The sequence below is a fragment of the Nycticebus coucang genome, chromosome 4 (assembly GCF_027406575.1).
Source record: "Nycticebus coucang isolate mNycCou1 chromosome 4, mNycCou1.pri, whole genome shotgun sequence".
Taxonomy (NCBI): Eukaryota; Metazoa; Chordata; class Mammalia; order Primates; family Lorisidae; genus Nycticebus; species Nycticebus coucang.
This window is the reverse complement of record NC_069783.1, coordinates 44951046-44978167: the sequence shown is the minus strand read 5'-3', so window position 1 is coordinate 44978167 and position 27122 is coordinate 44951046. Positions and strand designations below refer to the sequence as shown.

The window sequence follows — 27122 nt, the reverse complement described above, 5'->3', positions numbered from 1 at the left end:
ACATTTACATTCTACATTTACCAAGTTTCGCAAATACCCCTGTAAGATGCACCACAGGTGTGATCCCACCGATCCCCCTCCCTCTACCCACCACCCCCCTTCCCACTTCCCCCTATTGTTAAGTTGTAGCTGGGTTATAGCTTTCATGTGAGAGTCCCAAATTAGTTTCATAGTAGGGCTGTGTACATTGGGTACTTTTTCTTCCATTCTTGGGATACTTTACTAAGAAGAATATGTTCCAGCTCCATCCATGTAAACATGAAAGAGGTAAAGTCTCCATCTTTCTTTAAGGCTGCATAGTATTCCATGGTGTACATATACCACAATTTATTAATCCATTCGTGGATCGATGGGCACTTGGGCTTTTTCCATGACTTAGCTATTATGAATTGGGCTGCAATAAACATTCTGGTACAAATATCTTTGTTATGTTGTGATTTTTGGTCTTCTGGGTATATGCCCAGCAAAGGAATTACAGGATTGAATGGTAGATCTATTTTTAGATCTCTGAGTGTTCTCCATATATCTTTCCAAAAGGAATGTATTAATTTGCATTCCCACCAGCAGTGCAGAAGTGTTCCCTTTTCTCCGCATCCACGCCAACATCTCTGGTCTTGAGATTTTGTGATATAGGCTAGTCTCATTGGAGTTAGATGATATCTCAAAGTAGTTTTGATTTGCATTTCTCTGATGATTAAAGATGATGAGCATTTTTTCATATGTCTGAAGGCCTTGCGCCTGTCTTCTTCAGAGAAGTTTCTCTTCAAATCCCTTGCCCAGCCTGCGATGGGATCCCTTGTTTTTTTCTTGCTGATGTGTTTGAATTCTCTGTGGATTCTGGTTATTAAACCTTTGTCAGAGATATACCCTGCAAATATCTTCTCCCATTCTGAGGGCTGTCTGCTTGCTCTGCTTACTGTGTTCTTAGCTGTGCAGAAGCTTTTTAGTTTGATCAAGTCCCAGTAGTGTATTTTTGAAGCTGCTTCAATTGCCCGGGGGGTTCTCCTCATGAAATACTCACCCAGACCAATTTCTTCAAGGGTTTTCCCTGCATTCTCCTCTAGTATTTTTATAGTTTCATGTTTTAAGTTTAAATCTTTAATCCAATGAGAGTCTATCTTAGTTAATGGTGAAAGGTGTGGGTCCAATTTCAGTCTTCTGCAGGTTGCCAGCCAGTTCACCCAGCACCGTTTGTTAAATAGGGAATCTTTTCCCCACTGAATGTTTTTAATTGGCTTGTCAAAAATCAAATAGCGGTAAGTAGCTGGATTCATCTCTTGGTTCTCTATTCTGTTCCAGATATCTACTTCTCTGTTTTTGTGCCAATACCATGCTGTTTTGATCACTATCCATTTGTAGTAAAGTCTGAGGTCTGGTAGTGTGATTCCTCCTGTTTTGTTTTTATTTCTGAGTAATGTCTTGGCTATTCGAGGTTTTTTCTGATTCCATATAAAACAAAGTAATGTTTTTTCAAGATCTTTAAAATATGACAGTGGAGCTTTAATAGGGAGTGCGTTGAAATTATATATTGCTTTGGGTAGTATGGACATTTTGATAATGTTGATTCTTCCCAGCCATGAGCATGGTATGTTTTTCCATTTGTTAACATTTTCAGCTATTTCTTTTCTTAGAGTTTCATAGTTCTCTTTATAGAGATCTTTCACGTCTTTTGTTAGGTAAATTCCCAAATATTTCATCTTCTTTGGCACTACTGTGAATGGGATAGAGTCCTTAACTGCTTTTTCAATTTGACTGTTGTTGGTGTATATAAAGGCTACTGATTTATGAATGTTGATTTTGTAACCTGAGACGCTGCTGTATTCCTTGATCACTTCTAGGAGTTTTGTAGTAGAGTCCCTAGTGTTTTCCAGATACACAATCATATCATCTGCGAAGAGCGAGAGTTTGATTTCTTCTGACCCTATATGGATACCCTTGATCGCCTTTTCTTCCCTAATTGCGGTGGCTAAAACTTCCATTACAATGTTGAAAAGCAATGGAGACAATGGGCAGCCTTGTCTGGTTCCTGATCTGAGTGGAAATGATTCCAATTTAACTTCATTCAATATGATATTGGCTGTGGGTTTGCTGTAGATAGCCTCTATCAGTTTAAGAAAAGTCCCTTCTAGACCAATTTTCTTGAGTGTTCTGATCATGAAGGATGCTGGATATTATCAAAAGCTTTTTCTGCATCAATTGAGAGAATCATATGGTCTTTGTTTTTTAATTTGTTTATGTGCTGAATTACATTTATAGATTTACGTATATTGAACCAGCCTTGAGACCCTGGGATAAAACCAACTTGGTCATGATGTATAATTTGTTTGATGTGTTGCTGGATTCTGTTTGTTAGGATCTTGTTGAATATTTTTGCATCTATACTCATTAGTGATATTGGTCTATAATTTTCTTTTCTTGTTGGGTCTTTTCCTGGTTTGGGGATCAGGGTGATGTTTGCTTCATAGAATGTGTTGGGTAGTCTTCCTTCTTTTTCTACATTTTGGAACAGGTTGAGTAATATAGGTACTAATTCCTCTTTAAAGGTTTGGTAGAATTCTGACGTGAAACCATCTGGTCCCGGGCTTTGCTTTTTAGGGAGGTTTTGTATAGTTGATGCTATTTCTGAACTTGATATGGGTCTGTTCAACATTTCCACTTGATTCTGGTTAAGTCTTGGAAGGTGGCGTGCTTCCAAGTATCGGTCTATTTCCTTCAGATTTTCATATTTCTGAGAATAAAGTTTCTTGTAATATTCATTAAGGATTTTTTGGATTTCTGATGAGTCTGTGGTTATTTCGTCTTTGTTGTTTCTGATTGATGATATTAGAGATTTTACTCTTTTTTTCCTGATTAGGTTGGCCAGAGGTTTATCTATTTTATTGACCTTTTCAAAAAACCAGCTTTTTGATTTATTGATCTGTTGTATTATTCTTTTGTTTTCAATTTCATTTAATTCTGCTCTAATTTTGGTTATTTCTTTTCTTCTACTGGGTTTGGGGTTGGAATGTTCTTCCTTTTCCAGTTGCGTGAGATGTCCCATTAAGTTGTTAACTTCCTCTCTTTCCGTTCTCTTGAGGAAGGCTTGCAGTGCTATAAATTTCCCTCTTAGAACTGCCTTTGCAGTGTCCCAGAGGTTCTGATAGTTTGTGTCTTCATTGTCGTTTTGTTCCAAAAAATTGGCTATTTCTTTCTTAATCTCATCTCTGACCCAGCTATCATTCAGCATAAGGTTATTTAACTTCCATGTTTTTGTATGGGTATGCAGATTCCTGTTGTTACTCAATTCAAGTTTTATTCCATGATGGTCCGAGAAGATGCATGGAATAATTTCTATTCCTTTAAATTTACTGAGGTTAGACTTGTGACCTAAAATGTGGTCAATTTTGGAGTAAGTTCCGTGGGCTGATGAGAAGTATGTGTATTCAGTTTTGTTGGGATGAAATGTTCTGTAGATGTCTGCTAAATTTAAATATTGGATGGTTAGGTTTAAATCTAAGATTTCTTTGCTCAGCTTCTTTCTGGAGGATCGATCCAACACTGCCAAGGGAGTGTTGAAATCTCCGACGATTATGGAGCTGGAGGAAATCAAGTTACTCATGTCTGTTAGAGTTTCTCTTATAAATTGAGGTGCATTCTGGTTGGGTGCATAGATATTAATAATTGAGATCTCATCATGTTGAGTATTACCCTTAACAAATATGAAGTGACCATTCTTGTCCTTCCTTACTTTTGATGGTTTAAAGCCTACTGTATCTGCAAATAAAATTGCAACACCTGCTTTTTTCTGATTACCATTTGCCTGAAATGTGGATGACCATCCTTTCACCCTGAGTCTGTATTTGTCTTTTAAGTTGAGATGTGACTCTTGTATGCAACAAATATCTGGCTTGAGTTTTTGTATCCAGTCAGCTAACCTATGTCTCTTTAGAGGACAATTTAAGCCATTCACATTGATGGAGAGTATTGATAAGTCTGGTGGAATTTTGGGTATTGAGTTTTTCAAAGGTCCAGTGGACATTTTTAATCCTTTCGCCAGTGTGGAAGTTGGAGTTTGATCCGAAGTTTCTGAGTGAGTTTACTTTTGTGGTATAGGATTGGGTTGGTCATTGTGGAGGATAGGTCTGAGAACATCCTGAAGAGCTGGTTTACTTATGGCAAATTTTTTCAACATATGAATGTCATTGAAGTATTTAATTTCTCCATCATAGATGAAACTCAGTTTAGCTGGATACAAGATCCTGGGTTGAAAGTTTTTTTGCTTTAGGAGATTAAAAGTTGATGACCAGCCTCTTCTTGCTTGAAAAGTTTCAGCAGAGAGATCTGCAGTTATTCTAATATTCTTACCTTTGTACGTTATAGTTTTCTTTCGCTGGGCTGCTTTGAGAATCTTCTCTTTCATGTTAACTTTAGTGAAGCTAATTATGATATGTCTGGGGGATGACTTATTGGGGTTGAATCGTGCTGGGGTTCTGAAGCTGTCTGCTATCTGAATTTCAGATTCTCTAGGCATGTCTGGAAAATTTTCTTTCATAATTTCATGCAGAAGGGCCTCTGTGCCCTCGGAGGCGACTTCATCGTTCTCAGAAATTCCTATAATCCTTATGTTGCTTTTTTTCGAATTATCTGAGAGTTCTCTGAGTGAGTGATCCGTTTTTGCTCTCCATTTCTCTTCCTCTTTGAGAGATTGGGAGCATTCTAAGACTTTATCTTCAATGTCAGAAATCCTTTCTTCTGCTTGCTCCATTCTGTTACTGAGGGATTCTACTGTATTTTTCATATCTTTGAGGGCTGTAAGTTCTTGCTTCAGTGTGTCTAAGTCTTTGGTGGTTTTGTCTTTAAATTCGTTAAATTCTTGAGAGAATTTTTGAATTTCTCCTCGAATTCCTAATTCCATTTTATTAATCTTGTCTGCAATCCAAATTCTGAATTCGATTTCTGACATCTCAGCCAGTTGTTTATGAATGGGATCTTCAATCACATCTGCCGTATCTTTTCTTGGGGGGGTTGATCTATTCTGGTTATTCATGTTACCAGAGTTTTTCCGCTGATTCCGCCCCATGGTTATTTTACTCCCTTTGGTTTTTCCCCTGGAGTTTTATCGAGGGCCCGTACAGTGTTGTGGCCTGAGAAACTGGGGCCCTGTCTGGTGTGGTGGAGCAAAGTGGTTCTGTCTTGCTTTCAGCTGGTTTCTGTTCGATCCTATTGCAACTTCTACTCTGGCTTGAAGTCTTAGCTGTGTGGAAAAATCAGCAATTAGCAAGAGGGACTTTACCTAACAATTGCAATCAGTGTAACTGGCTTATTGTACCCTCAATGAATCCCCAACAATAAAAAAAAAAAAAAAAAATCAGCAATTAAGTCACCCCGCCTGCCCACCTCTGGCCCCAGTTGGAAAAGGAGAATCAAACCTTCCTACAATCGCACACCCAGGGCACCGCCTGTAAAGTCCTCAGTCTATTAGCCCAGTTCAAAAGGTCCAAATCAGCTGTCTCAATCTGCACTTGTTTCGGGTGGGAGAGTTCAAGAGGTCTCTGGGAACTGGATCACAGGGGCCTGGTGACTCCACTGACATGGCTCACCCCAGTGCAGCGTGGAGTCAGGAGGAGCCACCCAGCAAACAGAGCAGTCTAGGAAGGTTGACGTCTCCTTCCCCACTTTGCCCCTCTGTCGGACCCAGTCACTGGTATCTCTGCAGATGGCTAACCCAGTTGCCTGCAGTGAACAGACACTCCAGGGGTTTGCACCTGCCTGAATCACAAGGAAGTCTGCCAGGCCCCCGCAGACTGCCGCTATCTAGCAGGAGGAGATGGGGCCTGACATCTTTGAGTGTTTGATGCAGATGATCGGAAGGAGGTGTTCACTCAGGCTTAGCCCCGTCCCTGATGGATGCTGCTAACAGAACAGAACAGAACAGAATAGAACAGACAACTTTGCGGGGTTCTGTCTCTGTTCCTGTCGAAATCGCCTACAGAAGACGGGCTGTTTTGAGTTCAAACGTCTTTGCTGCTGGAGGAGATTTGTGTTCCAACACCTCTCTGGGTCGGCCCGCCCTGGAAGCTTCCCGGGTTTGTGAGCCGTGTCAGGAAATCCCCCGCTCACTGGTGGCCTCCTCTGGTTGCCCAGGGAGACAGGGGGTGTGGCCTCAGAATATCCAGAAGTGGGCGTTCTGCCGTTAAAGAAAAAACGGCTGTTGATCTACCTCCAGGGAACTGCTGCTCTGGTGTGGGCACTCAGGCGACCCTTTTCTCCTCTGTCCCACGCCCCAGAGTCAGCACTGAGCGGCCGCAGTTTGTGCTGGGTCCACACCCCTCAAGAGATCCCCCAAGAATCAGAACTCTTGGGGGGATGGGCCCCCAGACCCCGATTGGGAGTGGGGGGGGGAAGCTATAGTTTCATTCAGTTTTACGCAACACTACTCCCGGGGAGGGCTCCTGCACTGCACGGCAGAGAAGTGCCGCCAAGGCTTGATTTCCCCTCAGCAGAGTGCCCTCTCTTCGCTCACGTGTCCCAGAGTCAGCGCTGACCTGACGCAGCTCAGGCACTGTGCACTCCCCTTGAGAAATCACCCAAGGATCCGAACTCCTGGGGGATAGGCCCTCAGACCCCGAGTGAGAGTAGGGGCTGTCAGCTCTCAGCGGGGAAGCTAGAGTTTTATTCAGTCTTGTGCCTGCCCCGTAATGTTGCCTGGGGTGGGGGGTTGCTGCACTGCACCGCAGGGAAGTGCCGCCAAGGCGTGACTCCCCTTCAGCCCGGTGCCCTCTCCTCACTCGCGCGCCTCAGAGTTAATGCTGACCAGTCGCAACTCGGGGACTGTCCACTCCCCTTGAGAAATCACCCAAGGGGTGATTGGGGGGAATTCCTGGGGGACAGGCCTCCAGACCTCAGTGGGCGGGAGGGGAGCGCCGGGGATTCGGGGTTGCCGGCAAAGAATTCCCAAAGTTTTATTCAGTTTTATGCCCGGCAGGAGAACGCCACGGAACCCCAGTAGGGGAGGTAGGTCCAGTTTTTAGAAGGTCTCTCCCTGGAGTGTAGTGGGAGGGCCTTTAATTTCTGCCCGCTTGTTCAATTGTGGGGCTCTTGAGCCGGTCTCATGGGAGAGGGGGACTCACGTCTGCTTGATGGTGGATTTTGTACCTTTTGTTTGCGTCCTTGTGATCACAGCTTGCCTCAGCGGTGTTGATGTGCGTTCTTCAACCTTCTCTCTTGGTGAGGCTCAAGTCCACCAGGATACTTACTAAATTCCTGTCCTTTAACTCTCCTTCTGGACGGGAGCCTCTGTTGAAAGCTGGCTTCAGTCCGCCATCTTGTCTCCCCTCCCCCTAAACTATTTCTGCTATTTGTTAATAGCATTTACCTCTGGTGAAAGGACCAGGAGTTGACGATAGGGGTGGGAGGAAGACTTAGCTGTCGGTGCAGATGGTTTCTGGTATTGTTTGATTCTTACTATGTGCATATATTACCTGTCCAGTGGATAAACATTAATATCTTCTTACCAATTAATTGTTAATAGTTCATGGGAAATATTTACATGTCATTTTGAGATGCTCATTGTAAAGCAACAGAAAAATCTGTATAGTTATAATTTATGCTACTACTTGTTTGATTCTCCAGCAGCTGAGATATATACCACTAGTGATTTACGTATTTGTGTTTTACAGAGTTACATCCATCTGGGAGAATAGTCTCCAGATCACTACAATTTCTAGTTTGGTAGGAGCATGGCTTGGAGCATTTCCTATTCCACTGGATTGGGAAAGACCATGGCAGGTTGGTTTCAGTTACTTAAAGCAAATCAAATGTTTATACAATGATAGTAAAATTGATGAAGCAAGTGTGTGTGTGTAGTTTTGTTATTGGTTAAAAAAAAGACCTTCTGAATTTTAACAGTATATGGTCAGTTAATGATTATTAAAGAGAGACAGCAGAGAAGCTTTAGAGATAGGCGAATGTATACGTAGCAACCAAAGTAGTAAAAAGCTTTAGGAAAAAGTGAGTGGTGAACCACACTGAATGTTCAGTGACTTCTGAAGTCCAAGCTGGAAGTTTGGGGTGTGTAGTCTCATACCCTTCCCACGGTTTTAGTGCTCGTAAAGGTTTCCTTTATATTTCCCTGGCCAGTTCAGTGATCACTGAAGATTCATTACTTCAAATAATGCAATTAAATCTAAAGGGACAGTATTGATAAATAAAGCACCATGGGACATTAGCTGTAATGAGTTGGTAAGTTAATGTGTCATACCAGTTTGTACGTAGATGGAATATTTTTGAGCATAAATGTTTGATATCTTATATACGTATATAATTTAAGTCTTTTTTCTGTTCATAGAACTATACAGAGTAGAAATTGTCTTATGGGGAGTAGATGAACTTTATAAGATTTGAATTTAGGTTTGCCTAGAAACCATATATGTTAATTATTCATAATCCATTTTGGGATTGTTCAGGCTTTTAGCTATTGATTAATGTTTCTACCTCAGTACTTGTTTACAATAAGGAATAAGTTGGATCCAAATTGATGGTATCAGACTTTTAAAATTAATATAAAGTTTCTGTTTGAATTATTAACTATTTAAGAAGATCTTCTAGCTGACTTACTTAAATTCACAAGAGTTGATCTTCATTATGAATGTTTCATTCAGCTGGAATATTACTGGCTGTTTATCTTACTACTGGGTTGTATTTAGAGTATTCCAAGTTAATGATCCACTTATTCACTATCATCCTATAAAATTATGATACATACAGTAGGTGGATGGATAGAATTGATATATAATTAAAAAGCTTCTATTCCTATAATGTTTACCTGCCCCGGCCGTTTTAGCAGCTTACTAATACCTAAAGAAATGATGAGGTTTCATTTTTTCTTTCACTTTTTTATTCCAGCAAAATTTTTTGTTTGCTTTTTGTTATTGTTATTATATAATAATTCTGACTACACAGAACAGAATCTGCCAGAGAAGCAATAACTCAGATAAGGAGAGGGGACGTTTCCTAAAAATGGAGACGTTGCTAGAGCAAAATTTTGTGAAATAGTACTGTATACACTTTATGATCTAAAATATAACTTGTATGAAGAAGAGATTTTAGTCTCTGTTCCTTATAGCCCAATATTGATTTGATACATTTGTGGTAAAGCAAGCTTTTCAGGATTATGATCTGATTTATTTATATTTTAGTCAGAGAAACAAGAGTATCTGGTTACTTTCTTTAAACACATAAGTACACATACACAAAACCCCACAAAAACTATTACATATTGTAACTCAGTTTTCTCAACTTTGAATTCAAATCTGATTTTGTATAACCTTCCTGAGGCACCCATAGGATTATGATGATGTGAGTTCTGTAATGAGCTGTTACAAACGTATTTATATTTCCATCACTAAGTGATTGGAAAGACCTATTGAAAATATGTAATCTCTCTTTTTTCTTTACTTTTCTTTTCTTTTTTTTTTTTTTTTTTTGAGACAGTCTCATTTTGTCGCCCTCTAGAGTGCTGTGACATTATAGCTCACAGTAACCCCAAACTCCTGGGCTCAAGCAATTCTTTTCCCTCAGCCTCTGAAGTAGCTGGGACTACAGATGCCCACCACAGTGCTCAATTATTTTTAGAAACGAGGTCTACTCTGGCTCAGGCTGGTTTTGAACCTGTGAACTCAAGCAGTCTACCTGCGTTGGCCCGAAAATATGTAATCTCAATGAAAATGTATTTAAGTGATTTTAAGTGATGAAAGATATTCAGCATCTTTGTAGTTGGAGGAAGGCTTCCCTTTGTAGGAGGCATCAGGATCTTTGGTTATAGAGAATGTGGGAGGATGGCTCCCCCCTACATTACTGTTGTTGTTTTCAACATTTGAAAGTCATCTTGCTTCTCTTCCCTGTCTTAATTGTTTTAAAATGTCAGCTAGAAAATAAACATTTGAATTTCTCATAACCCAGACAGCTTTCTTCACTCCCAGAGAAAGCTTATAGTATATAATTACTGTCAAAATAAATATTTGTACTGCAGAAAATCTTTGTACATTATAATTTGACTTTTTATCTGCTGTAACTAAATAGCTAATCAATAACTATTTGCTGAGTTATTACAAATACTATGTGCAAAGCCTGTATTCTATTCTAAGTAAGTAAAACATATTTAAATATCGCCCAGGCCTGGAATTTAATCACTTAACAATAGTAATTTAGATACAAATTTAATATGCTTTGAATATTTTGTAGAATATGTAGCTGTTAAGTGGAAAATTTTCTTATTTTTTCTTTTATCAAAACATGAGCCAGTATTTCATGTTATACAAAATTAGTGGAAGGCTAAGAAGTGTTGGTTATTCTGCACAAAGGAAAGTGACCATGAGGTTGTTAAACCTATATTTTATTAGTAGATAGGCAGATAACATGATAATTAGGAGCTCTGGCTTCAGATTACTTGATTCAAATCCTGGCTCTGCCACTTGGTATGAGGACTAAGTAATAAAATCCTTCTAAAATACTTAGCTCAGCACCTGACACATAGTTTTTGCTTAATTAGTGTTATAGCTTTTGTGACCCATAAAGGTAATGGTTTAATGACTATATTTTTAGCATTCCAAAAAATGCAAATTCCATTATTTATTTGCATTCTCTTGTTAGAGGGTTTGTTCATTGTCCTAGTGTATTGTTTTGTTCTTTTTGCCCAACATTCAGTTGGCAGAGTGAAGTCTTAATTTGTCTATTTCTCTGGTACTTACTTATACCAATTTGGGCTATTTGGATTTCACATATTTTCAATCCTGTCTGACAGTAGAAAGAAAGTAGAAAGAAAATATATAACAACATATGTAGATCTCTCTGCTATACTGTGCACGGGGCTTGGCACTGTCAGACAAGTAATTTAATCCTAACAATCGTAGTGCAGGGAAGTTTGATTCCCATTTTTACACTAAAAAGTCAAAGTGTGGTGGGTACACATCTTGCTTAGCATTACTTGACTGGTCATAAGACAGGAGAGCCCCGTTCACAATGACTTTCTTCATCACTGGAGACTGAAACACAGCTTTCCTTTCTGCAAAATGGTCATAGCTTAGGTCTCTGGGAACAGCTCAAGTAGTTATTATATTGCATTTCTTTCCCCACATTGTTTCTTTGAAATTCCATGACCAGTCTGGTGTCTGTATTTTAGGCCATAATGTAATACATTTGTAGGAGAGTATTTAAAGTCAGTAATGCATCTGTGCCTAAAAAGCTTACAGATGCCCTGAGGCAAGAGAATCGCGTAAGCCCAAGAGTTAGAGGTTGCTGTGAGCCGTGTGACACCACGGCACTCTACCCGAGGGCGGTACAGTGAGACTCTGTCTCTACAAAAAAAAAAAATTAAAAAAAAAAAAAAAAATTAAAAAAAAAAAAAAAAAAAAGCTTACAGATGCCTTTAAACCTTGAGCTTCAACGCTGCTATCTCTAAAAGGAATTTAACTTGACAACCAATTCTCTTCTGGGATATTTATTTCTTATAAATATAAAAAGAACAATTGATACTATAAAATATTTTAAACAACTGAATTTGAAATTTTTGAATTTTAGCATTTCAGATTATCTTTTCAAACAACTGAAAATTTTTTAAAAATATTTATACTTATTCTTGTCAGATAGCAAATGAGGGATTGTTGTATTTAAAAATCCTTCTTTTGTTTTCTTCAGTTTTACCAGGTTAAAAATTTAATATTTGTGAGCTATATATATATTCATTTGCTAAAGTCCCAGATGCTATAGATAATTCTGTCATAAATTGAAACTAGAGATCATAGGATTAGAACTAAAGGAATTATTGCAAAACACTAGAAGGAGGGATAAAACTAAGATTATAGATTTGATTAAAGAGTTGCATGTTTTTAGGTTAATTGACATTTGTTAGCAAAGGTATTATACTCTAGAATTTTAGACCAAAATAAAATATTAATTTACATTATTTATATGTTTCAAGTGTAGGAACAATGTTTAACACTTGACGGATATAAATTTAGAAGGTATGTTCATTGTAGCATGATGGTGTTGGTAATGCTCTGCTAGCAGATTTTCATGTGAGAGAAAACAACACTGGCCAGGTCCATTCATTTGCGTAAGTTGTGGCCAGGACCAGAATGTGTCACTTGGACAAAGACTACAACTTCAATTCATAAATAACTCTAAATTAGTGTTCTTCTTCATAGGAGAGTGGTCAGAATATAGACAGATCAGCACAGATTTATAACCAGAGAAATGTGTCCAGATGAGTAGGTGCATTTATTTCTATATCAGACGATAGCATTTACTTTAGGAATATCTGGAAGGACACATTGCTTAAGACCAAATTCAGACTGTAAGTGATCACTTAAAGCCAATAGGTCCAAAGCCTTGAAAGATGAATTGTGTCAGTTGTGCAAATGCAATTTGTGACAAGCACAATGAACAAAACGTTGAAAAGTAGCTCATGAAAGATTTAGAACTAGCTGCCTGGGTTTTATCTTCCTTTTTATCTGGAAAGAGGGCCAGTAATCCTAATGGTTGTGAATTGTTCTAAATGTTTCTAGGTGTTCTGATCTGCAGATAGGTCAATTTCTCCATGTTATCTGAACCTGCCCCCAAATTTTGAATAATTTAAAAAATTGTATTGGAACACATATTTTTAAGAACTTATATTAAAATTTATTCAAAATTAAATAATTTAATCTCAGTTTATGCCTTAATTACTTGGTAATTACTAGTAAGGGCCTAATAAGTAGAGTTTTCTTCCAGAAATTTCTTATGATCTCTTTCACAACAAGGGCCTTTCTCTTGATGTGGAGTTTTTAAGACCATAATAGTCTGAAATCCTTTCAAGTCAGAAACCCAGTCTTAAGGGTAAGAGACACAATGTGAATATTAAATGTAGCTATTAAAATAAAATTTCTTATGATCTTAACAATACATAGTTTTGAATGAATGAATGGTATCATTCATATGAGACTGTTAATGTAAATGTCTACCAATGCTTGCGGTGTTTTTTTGTTTTGTTTTGTTTTGTTTTTAAGACAGAGTCTCATTATGTTACCCCCAGCAGAGTGCTGTAGCATCATAGCTCACAGCAACCTCAAACTTTTGGGCTTAAGCGATCCTCTTGCCTCAGCCTCCTAAGTAGCTGCGACTACAGGTGCCCACCACAACGCCCAGCTATTTTTTGGTTGTAGTTGTCATTGTTGTTTGGCAGGCCTGGGCTGGTTTGAACCTGCCATCTCCAATGCTAGCCTCTGAGCTACAGGCACCGAGCCAGGGTGTCATTTTTTGTTTTCATTTTAATAAGACAGAGTCTTGTTCTATCACCTTGGGTAGAATGCATTGGCATCATTATAGCTCAGTGCTACCTCAAACTCCTGGGCTCAAGTGATCCTCCTGCTTCACCCTCTGGAGTAGCTGGGACTACAGGCCTGTACTTTCATGCCTGGTTAATTTTCCTATTTTTAGTAGAGACAGGGTCTTGCTCTTGCTCAGTATGGTCTCAAACTCCTGAGCTCAAGCAATCCCCTCAGCTCAGCTTCCCAGAGTCCTAGGATTACAGGGGTGAGCCACCATGCCCAGTGTGATTTAAAACTAGTATCTATACTTATTTTGCTTCTTAAAATTTATGAAAAATGACACCTAGCAGTGTGGAATTGCTCTTCTATTTCTGAAGTGAGGCTATAAATGGTTAACATAATGCCAGTTATTTGTGTAGCTACCAAGAGTTTTCTCTTGCAAGATTTATACTCCCTAGACATTTCATGTGAGGAACAGCATGTATTAAAGATGATTGCATTCCAAGGGTAAGGGGATAGTTCCTACCTAAACTGCTGGTTCTACTTATTACCTAGTAGTGTCAGTGACCTAAGAAATACTTTGTGCTCATATAAATTTAATTTTTTAAGTTAAAATATATAATATACAGAATAATACTGGTACATAGTGCTTTACAGCTTTCATGAGATTCCAAAATATTACTACGTTTAATACAACAGCACACATTTTAACTACAGTAGGTACTCCTGTTCTTGTTTTGTAGATTGAACAATTGAGGCTCATTATGTTAGGTGACCTGGCCAAGGTCATATGGCCAATAAATGGCATAACTGGCCCCAAAACTCAGATCATTTTCACTCCACTGCCCTATGCTGCTTCCAAAAAATCAAAGTAAATCTCCCAAATAAAATATGACATATTTTAGAAAATAGCTTACTATCTTAGTATAATTATTTTTAAGATTTTTGTTGAATATTACATAATTCTAAATGAATGACCATTATTACAGGAAACCTGCTGCAGCTTATAAACTTGCCATAATTAGTAGCGATACACCAAAGTAGCTGTTACGAAGAATACCAAAAACTTGTGGCTAAAAGAAAAAAACTTGTGAATATAACTTTAGTGACGTTATAAATTTTAAAATCTAGCTGTACTTACTATATAAAGGAACATAGTAATGTGTATAATATAATCAAGCAAAATATATTTGAACTGTTTACTCAAATCATGTATTACCTCTTCATCATTGAAATTGAGCCTTAAAATTTAGAAACCAAATGTAAAGGGTCACTTGTTAATAAATACCTGTTAGGGCAGAGGGATGCACAGTGCAGGGATTCTTTATTTTTTTTGCAGTTTATGGGCGGAGCTGGGTTTGAACCCATGACCTCTGGCATATGGGGCCGGTGCCCTACTCCTTTGAACCACAGGTGCCACCCCAGTGCACGGATTCTTAACCAGAAGTCCACAGATGATCTTCAGAGATCTGTGAACCATGAAAATGTATGTGCACACACACACACACGGATCATGTTTTCATAAAAAGGAAATGTGAATTGTTAGATGAACTTTTTTTTTTTTTTTTTTTTTTGAGACAGAGTCTCACTATGTTGCCCTAGGTAGAGTGCTGTGGCGTCACAGCTCACAGCAACCTCAAACTCCTGGCAATTCTCTTAAACGATTCTCTTGCCTCAGCCTCCCACGTAGCTGGAACTACAGGCGCCTGCCACAGTGCCCAGCTATTTTTTATTTTTTTGTTGCACTTGTCATTGTTGTTTAGCTGGCCTGGCCGGGTTCAAACCCTCCACCCTCAGTGCATGTGGCTGGCGCCATAACCACTGTGTACAGGTGCTAAGCCATGTTAGATGTACTTTTAAAAAATATTTTAAAGTACTTATTAAAAAATTGGGCACTTTGGGGCGGTGCCTGTAGCTCAAAGGAGTAGGGCACCAGCCCCATATACCAGAGGTGGCAGGTTCAAACCTGGCCCCAGTTTTTCAAACTGCAAAAAAAAAAAAATTGGGGCACTTTTTTTTTTATTAGGAGCAGTGTTCGAGGTTTTGTATTTGGGGAATGATGCTGGTCTGGAGTATCATAGCAACTTATTTCATATATGCCTATGATAAATATAAAGGATCGTTATCAATAAAGTTAACATGTACTGTTCAGTTGTACTATGTGCCAGGCACTGTTACAAGTGTGGTTCTAAGTATGACATAGTGCATTTAATCATTACAGTCTCGAGAAGTGAGTTTTATGACAATCCTGTTGGCAGACGAGGAAACCAAGGCACAGAAAAGTTAGATGACTTGCCCGGGGTCACATATTTAGTAAATGGCAGAGCCAACACTCAAATCCCGTCAGTTTAATACCAACATCTGGTGTTCTTAATCACTATCCTGTACTACTTAAAACATGCTTTGAAAAATATCAAACACTACATAGATATGTTAGTACACTTTTCTTTCCTAAATGTAAGCACAGAGTTCTATAGCAAGCACTGTCTGATCAGAAGAGAGCATTAGGGTCTTCAGGTGGAAACAAGCTTATATAATTTTGAAGTTATCTTTCAACCAGCAATAATACTGATTTGTATTATAGAGAAAACAAAGTATGATAATTTTTTTAGCTTATTAAGATGAAATTTCTATTTCTGAAAGAAAAATAACTCATTGGTACCATATACTCAGGCCCCATGTTATGTAATATTGGGCCTTTGTCAATGTTGATTTATTGCTTTAAGAAAACACTGGACTTTTTCAGTTAAGTGATAAAAAATATGTAATAAGGAGTTATTTGACTTATAGAAAGAACAATTATAGTGTTCTAAGTAGGATACATTTTTTCATATGATATAGCCACTCAGTTTTTAAAATGGATTTTTCTTTTTCGTGGTAACCTGAATAATTTTACCCATTTGAGTTGTATTATAGTTCGTTATGCAACCAGGTTATTTTTTCCTAGTGATTGTGTAGATTCCTGATTTAGGCAGAACTTCTTGTTACAGAGGCTAAGGATATGACCTATTATTATTATTCTTTTTAGTGATTGTTTTAAAAAACTATTTACATTTATTAAAAAATGGATTAAAATATTGTCATTTTGGTGGCAAACACATGTGAATGACTTCCTTTGTATGAATGTCTTTGTTCTAAGTTTTCTATTTTCCTTAAACAAGATAATTATATATCAGCATGTCTGATCACCATAATTTTTAGAGAAATGTTTATACTGATGTAGCTGAATTGTCTGTGTAATAGATGATACCATTTAAAAAAACCTATTTGTAGCATGAAGAATGTTAAATAGAAACATTTCTAAATGTGAGATGAAGAAATACTTTTCAGTGGAAAACTTTAGGATCTAATTATGAACATACATGATTAATTTAAGTCAATATGAATTTGGCTGTCATGGTGTAATCTTTACAATTTTAAAGCAATTATAAGAAAGGTAGTAGGAAATTGCTTGAGAAGTGGTTATTAGTGGGCAGCCTCCTTCAATTCCCTTAAACTGTCCCTTTTGGCATTCCCTGTTGATATTCAAAAATCATAAAAATTGTCCCTGAGCAAAGAAATTACAATTTCTTCACAGTTAAGGACTGGGTATTTCAGGAAAACACAAAGCCTGATCCATAACTAACAAACAGTCTTCAAAGCCAGTCCAACAGTTTAATTTGCTGATGACATGGATTTCTTGAGATTTATGTAACACTGAATAACACTTGTTACTCAAAATTTAGACAGAATTTATTAGACGAATCAACCTCATTAGACAAAACTTTTTAGCCAATGTTTCATTTGGGGCATTCTATCGTAGATGAGTATGGTTGTTTAAAGAATGTGTGAATATGTATGTATGTGTTTGAGAACAAAGACCCATGCCGAAATTATAAAGTGATAAAGTACAGTTTAGTAATTCAAACTAGAATTTGGCTGGGATTCAGGAGGGATTATTATTCTCCCTGTAAATTGACAGTGAGCTTTTTAACAAAATGTAGATGCTCACACTTTGCCAGTGATGAGTAGACTCACAGCATGAGGAAACGGGAAATATAATAATATTATCCCAAGGGGTGATTTAATAAGGGGTGTTAAATAAAAACTACTAGGGTAAAAAGTTCAATGCTTTACATAGATAATAAACTATGCATATTATTTTATTTGTAATCCCATATGTTAAGGGGCACTGTTAAGGTAACAATCACTTTTAAAAAGTAACAACCAATAAACCAGTATTTAACTTGGTATTTTAAATCAATAATTAAAAATCAAATGAAACACCCTCTAAAGTAACTTAAGTCATAACAAAACCCATCAAATTCAAGCTCTAATTATTGGAAATATGATAATTCAATATGGGGTAACTTAAAATGTACCTGTAGAGATAGAATAAAGGCATACATTAGCAAAATAGTAAATAAGATTTTTTCAGGGAGCCCCTAAACTTATGTTTAAGAACTTCAGAACTCATTCTGTATATGCAAAAACTGATTAGCTACAAATTTCTTTCATGTTCATTCACACATGACATTTTGAAGCAATGTATTTTGTATTTCACCAGCAAAATGCATGTCAATAAAATATTTCTGAAGCATTGTCCCCCAGACATTTCATTAATTTGAAATAGTCATTCCAGTGAGTAGTCTGAATTTCTATTGAAACCTAAGCCTTTAATGAAGATGCATTTCTGAAAATAAGGCAATTTTTCTATAATCTGCTTATGAATAGAAAACAAATCTTTGGTTTTTTGTAAAGTGGTAGGAAGGATTTTGCAAAAAGAAACACTAAAGAACCAAAGCAATTAAAAAGTTCTCACTAAGCAATGGGAAACTCCAAACCCCCTCAAGGTCAGTAGAGTACCTAAGGCACCTCAGGTGCAGATGAGACAATCATCTTTGCTTAGAGCTTTAGTCGTCTGTGTACATGGTTCTTACCACTTTGAGAATGTGAAGCTGATAAGGAAATGTCTAACAGTGGTTGTGAACAAGAGAGAATCAGGAGTTGGTAAATGGGAGAGGCAAAGGAGATCACCTATCCTACCTCCCTGTTTATAATACGATGAGGAAACAGGCCCAGTCAAGAAACAGGAGGCGCCAATTTGTAGTTCCAGATTCTAATCCATTTCTCTTAGGGCAGGACAAATTCTAGATTTTAACTTTCATTGGCTAGTAAACCAAGGGTGAAGGGTTTCAGAGATGTGAATTTGGGGAAAAAAAAATCCCCATCAAATCCCCACAGGCAAGTTAGAAATGTATAATACTTTACTGTCTTAATTCCTTTTTACCATGTTAGTTGATTTATACAATTCCTTTAAATTCTACCCAAAAATAACAGACCAAAATTAAATAAGTTACATAAGATTCTATTTGAGCATACATAAGGCCATGATACTTAATGTGAACCACCATTTCTTGGGATAAAGACATCCAATGTCCGATTCAGAGAGAAAGCTTCTGAATAGTTATCCACTGACTCCACTCTTCAATGGAAAAGATTGAAAATGCTTACATTTTTAAAAAATCTCTACAAAGCTTACAACAAGACAGTACAATCCTAGATTTGTGACTGATATGAGCATTTAAGGCTGTCATTTTCAAGTATAAAAGTTTAGTGTTCCATTACCCAGTCTGTGCAGTAGACAAAGCTATAAGCCCAAGTCATGAAAATTAACAGAGGCCAACACTGACGCAGAGTAATCATAATTTAGGCAACAGCAAGTTTAAACGTAGGGAAGGCTAGGAAAAAAATTATGGATTAGATTATCCTTTTCTCAACTGCATTAGTTTGTTCACACTGAAGTTTTGTCTAACACTATTGTCTGTTGCATGGTGTTTGGAATATGGCAGATCCACAGCAGACCAAACAAAGAAGCTGAATTAGGTAAGAGAACTAGTAATTAAGGTGGTTCACCTCTAACACAGTTCTTTGGCCTATTCCCCCAGACAAAGATTAGAAATGGCTCCAGAATACCAGATAAGATCCACAGATTAATGTGAAAGTTTGTCACCCAACTGTTTTTTTTTTTTTTTTTTTATTTAAGCTGAGTCCTACAACTAGGGACCAGCATACATTGCTTATGGGTGAAATAAATCATTATTTCTTGCTTGATGTAAAATCTTGAAATGTAAGGAAAAAATTGGTTATCTGGAAGCCAGTATTTTATTTAACTTGCACTCTAGGTGTGTACATAAGTTGTAGTTCTAGAACTTCTGCCATGGTTCCAACATCTGTATTTGAAAGGTGGAAGCAGCTGCTCTGTTTTAAATTCCACATAACATGCTTGGATTCTAAGTCTTTCCTCTTTAACACAACTTAAAGAAGGTTTCTTGTGGTTCGGTCAGCATACACACTTCTAATTTCATTTGATGTACACAGCCAAAGTAGGAATTAAAAAAGAATTACGAGCTAGTTCAGAAAGCTAAATTGAATCCAGGATTATGGCAAAATCTAACCCAAAATTTTAATTTGTAACTTTAGCATGTATCTCGTGCACTTTGGGGAGCATCAAACTAAATCTACAATCGCCAGAAGCCTTGTTACAATTTAATTTTACATTAACTAAAAGTGTACACTTTTTAGTGTTCACGATAAATGCAGTTATGATCTTATTACACTTTGGCATTCTTTAAGAAAGCACATTAAGCTTTAATATAGAAATATTTAGGTTACACACTTAACTTGTGCTCAAGTAATAATAAAACATTTGTTCTTTTTTGATCTCATACATTCTCTCCTCAGGTATGGCCCATCTCCTGTACACTTGGAGCAACCTTTGGCTACGTGGCTGGCCTTCTTATTTCACCACTGTGGATATACTGGAATAGAAAGCAACTCACGTACAAGAACAATTAATCAGAGCAAAGGGAGAAGATATTTCTCTGTGCAGATTCCATATGGGCTGTGCAGAAATGTATATGGTCAAAGGCAAGCAGTTCCATTTACAGCACTGTTTTTTATGTGGTTACGTGATGTGATTGTAGCTTTTTAAACTATGAAACCCCTGAGAGATTGTACCTTCTAGTTGAAATAAAGTATTTATAATAGGTTGTGGCTTCAGATGCTGTTTACTGCTTCTTAGACCTTTAAGAAACATTCTTAATGAACTTTATAGAATTCCGAGGACACTTTTTTTTTGTTTTGTTTTGTTTTGTTTTCAAGTTTTAAACTGCTTCATTATGTATAAGAGGTCTGGGTATAGCTGTAGCATTTCATATGCCTTCTGAGAGAAATAGACAGTTTTCTTGGCCACCGAAGATGTTTCTCACGTAATCAGACAACAGTTTATACATCTTGATCCTATTCTTTTTTTTACTGTGTGTTTCTTTGGAGTTAAAATGGCTATGATAGCCTCATCAAAAACAGTCTTCAATCCCTTCTGGGTTAAAGCTGAACATTCCACATAGCAGCATGCTCCTATCTGGGAGAGAGGGAAAGAAAAAATCACAAATATATAAAATCTTTTTTATACAATTAGCATGTACAATTTCATTATAAGGAAAATTATGAAATACAGCTATGCAAAAAAGCATAACATCATCATCCATATTCATAATCCCCCAGAGATTAGCCAGATCCCCTAGATATAGCCAACTATTAAAATACGAACAATGTCCTTCCAAACTTCCCATGAAAAAATCTTTCATTCATCACATATTTATTAGGTATCTACTATTTATGTCAAGCACTGTTGGGGTGCTGAGGATATATCAATGAACTGAACCAAAGAGCCAAATCCTTGCTGTGTGGCACTTAGATTTGCTTAAGTGATACTGGGCAGAGGCACACGAGGAGGGAATATAGAGCAGATGATGGCAAATGCTATGGGCAAAAACTGAGGGAGCTGAGGGCCGTGGTGGTGGCCGGAAAAGGCTCCTCACAGGAGAAGTATCAGCAGTGAGTGATACCAAAGCAAGAGCTCCAGGAAGGTGGGGTGACAGATGCAAAGACTGCTGTAGGAGCATGCCTGGAGGAATGACAAAGTGGTATCTGAGCCAAGACCGAAAGGAGCGAAAGAACAAATGATGTCCACATAGGGAAGAACATTCCAGGCAGAGGCAGCAGCGAAAGTACAAAGGCCCTGAGGTAGGACTTTGGGGGAATAGCAACACGGCCAGTGCACTTGAGTACATGACCGAGGCAGGGCATAACAGGTGCCTGTAGGCCAGTGGTTCTCAACCTTTCTAATGCTGCGACCCTTTAATACAGTCCCTCATATTGTGGTGACCCCCAACCACAACTGAGGGACTGTATTAAAGGGTCGTGGCATTAGGAAGGTTGGGAACCACTGCTGTAGGCTAAGATACGGGCATCAGCCTTTACTCGGACTGAGCTGGGGACTCACTGGAGAATTCTGGGCAGAGCGGGGACCTGATTGGGCTTACATTGAGAACAGGGCACAGACAGAAGCAGAAAGGCGAGTTGAAAGCTGTCCCAGTAATCCAGGCCAGAGATGGAGGGGCCCGGACCAGGTGGAAGGAGAGAATGAGAAAAGAGCCTGGACTCTGGGTGTGTTCTGAAGGAAGAGCAATCCATTTTGCTGAAGGGTTGGAAGTGTGTTATGAGAGAAGCAGAGGACTGGCTTGGACGGTAAAATTAAGAATTCTATTTTGAACACGTTAATTTTGAGATGCTTGGTCACCCAGATGGACTTGTTAAGTGAACAACTGGGTAACCAAGACTAGAGTTTAGGGAAGAAAGAAGTCCAGGCTGGAGAGAAAAATCTAGGAATCTTCACTTTTAGATTGTTTAAGCCACAAGAATGAAAGAAACTCACCAAGGCGTAGGGATTGGGTGTAGCCATGGAAGAAAAGACTTCCAGGAAGCTGAGTGCAGACTTGGGGCCCTCAATACTCAGACACCAGGGAGATGAAGAGATGGAGGAGAGACCTGGTTCAACAAGGAACCACCTGTGCCAAATGCCACTGACAAGTCTAGAAGCGGGATCACCTTGCTTCGCAACTACTCTTTTACTTAAACTACATAATAAATAGAAATGTCTTAATACATTAGTATGAATTTTTAATAGATGCAGGATTTTTTTGCCATTATAAACAATGCAGTATCTTTGTAGCTGTCTAAGCACAACCCTAATAATTTTCTTTTTTATTGTAAATTGACAAAGTATAAACATATATGGAGTACAAAGTGATATTGCTATATACAAAGTAGAATTCATTGTGTCAACCTAATTAATATAACTATCACTTCAGATACTCATTTGTGGTGAGAACAATTCTGAAATATGCAATGCTCTATTATTAACTGTAGTCGCCATATTGTACACTGTATCTCGTCTAAAAAAACTTATTCCTACTAACTGAAACTTTGTACCCTTTGATCAGCATCCTAATAATTTGCTTAAGAAAAATTCCTACATATGGAATTGCTTGAGCAAGTGTCCATGATTTTAATGCTTTTGCATATTGTCAAGATTGCTTTGAAATAGTACAACAGAGTGCCCATTTCCATGTACCCTTAGAATCATTAATTAATTTTTCATTTTTTGCCAGTATTATTGGTGGAAACAGATAACACATTTGACTACTTACATTTGACTACTAAATTAAGTATGAATGTACTTCCTATTTTCAATGGCAATCTGCAGTTTTGGAGGTGAATTCTCCGTTGATGTTTTTAACCCATTTTCTATTGGGATATACATCTTTTGATTAACTCATATGCAAGGGGTTCTGGTATATTATGGATGTTAATCCATTTCCTGCCATACATATCAAGTTTGTCATGTGATTTTTCCTTTTTTTATAGCAGTCGATGTAGTATTTGACTTTTATGTAGTTAAAACATCAATATTTTCATTTATGACTTTTACCTTTATGACATCTAGAAGTCCCTTCTCTCTCCAAGATTACAAAATTGAATATATGGAATTTCTAAAGTAACTTGTTAATGAAACCATTTACATTTTGCTTTAAGAAAAACTGTCCTCCAGAAAGTTTTCATGCTTTTCTCTGCCTCCTAATAGTACATTTTAAAAGTTCTTATTAGGTTGTGTTTCTAAAAGGTCCTATTAAAGTCACATTTAAAGAACAGAATCCAATAACATTAGGGCCAAACAGAGAAAAAAAGTAAACCTGACTTTGGGGTCAGGAAAAATGCATGTTAAAAGGTATGTGTATTACTGTTACAAATACCTCTATAAGTTGACCACCCAAGGGACGATAATGAACTGGTCAACATATAGAGGTGATCAACATAAGGAACTAGGCCTCCTGTACTGATAGGTACAAATGTGGTACATGACTGGTCTATGAAAATCAGGTCAACTTAAGGAGATAGTCAATTATGGAGGTTCTACTGTATTTTAAAAATGCTCATATTTTCTATCCTCCTTTCATATAAAAACTTGGAAGAAATTCAACACATTTCTTTTTAAACCTAGCCATAACTGTTTGGTTTTAACCACAACTTTCAACTGTTACCCTATGTTGCTTCACTCTCTCACACAAGTCTTACCTAAAGACAGAGCCTGATTTGGCACAGTGTAAATGTTTAATGGAGAAGGGCTGAAAGTTATCTGCAAAGTTTCTGATGCCTCTTTCTATATGTGACTTTTTTGGAAAATACCATTGGCAGTTGAATCACCAGTGTAAGAACCCTGGAGTCAAGCTTTGGAATGAAACACGTCTCTGCTGGAAACTGACACCTCCAAGCCTCCGTTGTCTCTTCTGTGTAGCAGGGGGAACAGCCGGACCTACCTTTCCCAGTCAGAGTGAGGATTAAACGCTAATGCATGAAAAACACTTAGCACAGTGCCTGGCATACAGTAAATGCGCAATAAATGTTAGCTTCTATTATTATCTTAGCTTTCTTTACATTCATTTTTTAATTCTGTAAATGTTCTGTTACCTCTTTTGCTAGTTTCTGTCCTTGTTCCACACATATAGGTTTTTCTTTCATATCATTCAGTCTTGCTAAAGTTTTGGGGTCATCTCGGAGATCAATCTAATTAAGAAAGGTCAATAACGTCCCATAAGTCTTTAAAGATAAATCAAAACATGTAATCCCATTTAAGCCCCACCTACCAAAAAAGAAAAAAAAAAAAGCTTAAACAAAAGAACTTAATTTCTGGTTTTTAGGACTGCAAAAAAATTTATATATTTTTTTTAATTTCAGATTAATATGAGGGTACACACGATTAAGTTATATTGTTTGCATTTGTTTGGTAGAGTCCAAGTTGTAGTTGTGCCCCTCGCCGAAGGCTAAGGGACACCAGTCCTCTTCCCTCCTCTTCTCTCCCACCTCCCTCCTCCCCAAAGAACTTCATTTTTAAAAACCAGTACTATACATGCTTTCTTCTGGCACTATATTTTCCAAAAATACAATGAAACTTACAGCTGAGATTAAACACAATATTTGCTAAACCTTGGACCATTTTTATGAGATCAACCCTCCACAACAGGCCACAGAGTTCTTTTCTTCTTTTTTTTTTTTTTTTTTACAAACCTGTTTAATTTTGTATAAACCAGTGGTTTTGAAGCATGTTTGCACACTGGATCCCTTTTAAGAGTTTATTCTTAAGTGGGGAAAAATCAAACCAGACATACCTGAGTTCCTATTAATAAAAAGGGTACATTTGGTGCGTATTCCTTAAGCTCTGGTACCCACTCCTCTTTAACATTTTGAAATGAGGCTGGATTTACCACAGAGAAGCAGATAAGGAAGACGTCGGTCATTGGGTAAGATAAAGGCCTCAGACGGTCATAGTCTTCCTAAGGAATAAAGAAAAACCTCATAACATATTTACATTTACGTGTCTCTAGTTTTAATAATATGTACATCAGATTACATGGTCAAAAACGCAAATGCAGGATTACTCCACAGATGGGACGTACAGCCCTCCACATGGAACAAGGTAACTCCAGTTGTCCTTATTATTCTTCCTTTTAAAGTTCTGAACACCAGTGAGGTAAAAACATAGAACACTACAATTAGCAACTACAATGCAAACTTTGAGAAAATACATTGTGATCACTAATGCCGCTACTAGAAATATTTTTAAACGAAAAATTTGCACAAAGAATTGAGTATAGCTAGATGTAGAATCATAATTTATAATAACTAATATATAACTGAATGTTTACTGACCTATATGGCTCTCTCATGGATTACTTATCTAATCCTGTAACAACTGTATGACAAAGTACCCTTATCTCGGTTTTCCGTTTGAGTAAACTGAGGCACAAAAGTTAAAGAGCTGTGGAAGGACGACAGCCTTCCAGTTAAGAAAAGGAGCTGGGTTCAAACCCTTCAGTTCCTACTCCACAGCCTCTGCTCTTGATCACCGAACAGCTTCAAGCTTTGCTTTCCATGTTTATTGAGTTTTCTTGATTTGTATGTATGTATAAAATTTTAAAGACAGACATGTATTGACTAAAATCCATAAAAATCCCCCTTTTCTCGCCAGCTTTCATTGCCTTTCCCAATTCTTTCCATGTGGATCCTGCTGGTTCTTTTCCTGTGCATGTATAATATATACCTACAACACGTTCATACACGTGTGCCCAGAAGAAATCATGCCAGACCTGTTGTTCCGCATGTTCCTTGTCTTAGAGATTTTTGGAAATCAGAGTATGTTAGATTTCCACAGAACAATTGTACTCTGACGGCTGCTGTAGCCTCTCTCTATCACAAAAGGCAGTGAATGTCCTGTTTTGCACAAGGCCAGCTTTTCTGACACTACCTGACACTACATTGTGCTGATTTACATTCTAGAGAGTGAGCAGAGTCGGGATTCCATTTTTGGCCTGGGTAGACTCTCATTTGGTTTCAAGGAAACTTTATTTTTAGCCGAGGCCACCTCCCGTCTTAATGACCCGCTTCACTCCTAGAACTACATGGGATGTGGAACTAAGGGAATATTTAAAAACTTCCTCTACCTGGAGTTTGTGCAGTCGTATTTCCCTTGCGGAAATTTTCTTTTCACATCATCTGACATTTTTCTTAACATAACTTTCAAGTCAAGCATTTAATGTCTCAGCGGTTTTAACCCTTTCATTTTTCTGTGAGGCTCTGGACAGACACCCCTATTCCCTAGAGCTGAGGGCGATGTAAGACTTCCCAGGTGTTGGCTATCGCAGGACAGGAGGGGAAATGCCGTCCCCCATCTTTTGCACTTTTTATTTTTAAAACTGGAGGCCTCTAAGTGGTTTTGTCTAAAGCAGTACTTTCAGGCTAAGAAATTAGTAATGAAGAAATCAAGTAGAGTGGGTATAAACCAGCCAGTTACTAAAAGAAGACTACTATCAAAAATACAACATGTTTTTAAAAATCAGTAGGTGCTGGGTAGCACCTGTGGCTCAAAGGAGTAGGGTGCTGGCCCCATATGCTGGAGGTGGTGGGTTCAAACCCAACCCTGGCCAAAAACTGCAAAAAAAGAAATAAAAAATCAGTAGGTGTTAAATAGTATGATTGGATGCATTAAACGTATTTTCTGTACTCTACTGCTTATTTCAAACTGCATGTGTATGAGAAAAAAAAGAGAGAGACTGCACGTAATCCTCACGTCCTACCCACCAGCTCTGTGCTTCTGAGCAAACCTGCAGTTGGCATGCTGTTCTCATTAAGTTGCTCTCTCGCATACTGAGATTTCCAGTTCTTGCAGGAATAGAAATGGGGATAATATCCCACGAGATTATGAGGAATAAATGAAATAATATGACTAAAGCACTCAGCTTAGCACCTGGCACATAAAAGAAGTCTCCCAATGCTTCAACAGAAAGCCTTATCCTATGGGAAATTGATTCTCCGGTCCCTCTGCAAACCCAAGCAAGGTCCCGTGTGTCCCACACTAGACCTGGCTCTGCATCTCCCTCCAACCACAGAGAAGAAACTTCA

At 37.8% G+C, this 27122-nt stretch overlaps 2 protein-coding genes across 3 annotated transcripts in view; one reads left to right on the top strand and one right to left on the bottom strand.

The window, feature by feature from the left end:
- The window catches only part of PIGF (phosphatidylinositol glycan anchor biosynthesis class F), a 41370-nt gene extending 21058 nt beyond the window's left edge, over positions 1–20312 (top strand). Inside the window, exons 5-6 of the mRNA XM_053587441.1 lie at positions 7659–7767; positions 20007–20312. Of these exons, the coding sequence (XP_053443416.1) occupies positions 7659–7767; positions 20007–20120 (223 nt within the window). The 3' untranslated portion in view covers positions 20121–20312. The remainder of the gene's footprint in view (positions 1–7658; positions 7768–20006) is intronic.
- The window catches only part of RHOQ (ras homolog family member Q), a 50622-nt gene continuing 42006 nt past the window's right edge, over positions 18507–27122 (bottom strand). The window contains exons 3-5 of one of the 2 annotated variants that reach the window (XM_053587440.1): positions 24833–24997; positions 24135–24230; positions 18507–20681 (exon numbers count right to left, since the gene is read on the bottom strand). In XM_053587440.1, the coding sequence (XP_053443415.1) occupies positions 20649–20681; positions 24135–24230; positions 24833–24997 (294 nt within the window). In that variant the 3' untranslated portion in view covers positions 18507–20648. Of the gene's footprint in view, positions 20686–24134; positions 24231–24832; positions 24998–27122 lie in introns of both variants that reach the window. The other variant, XM_053587439.1, reaches the window with a different exon arrangement.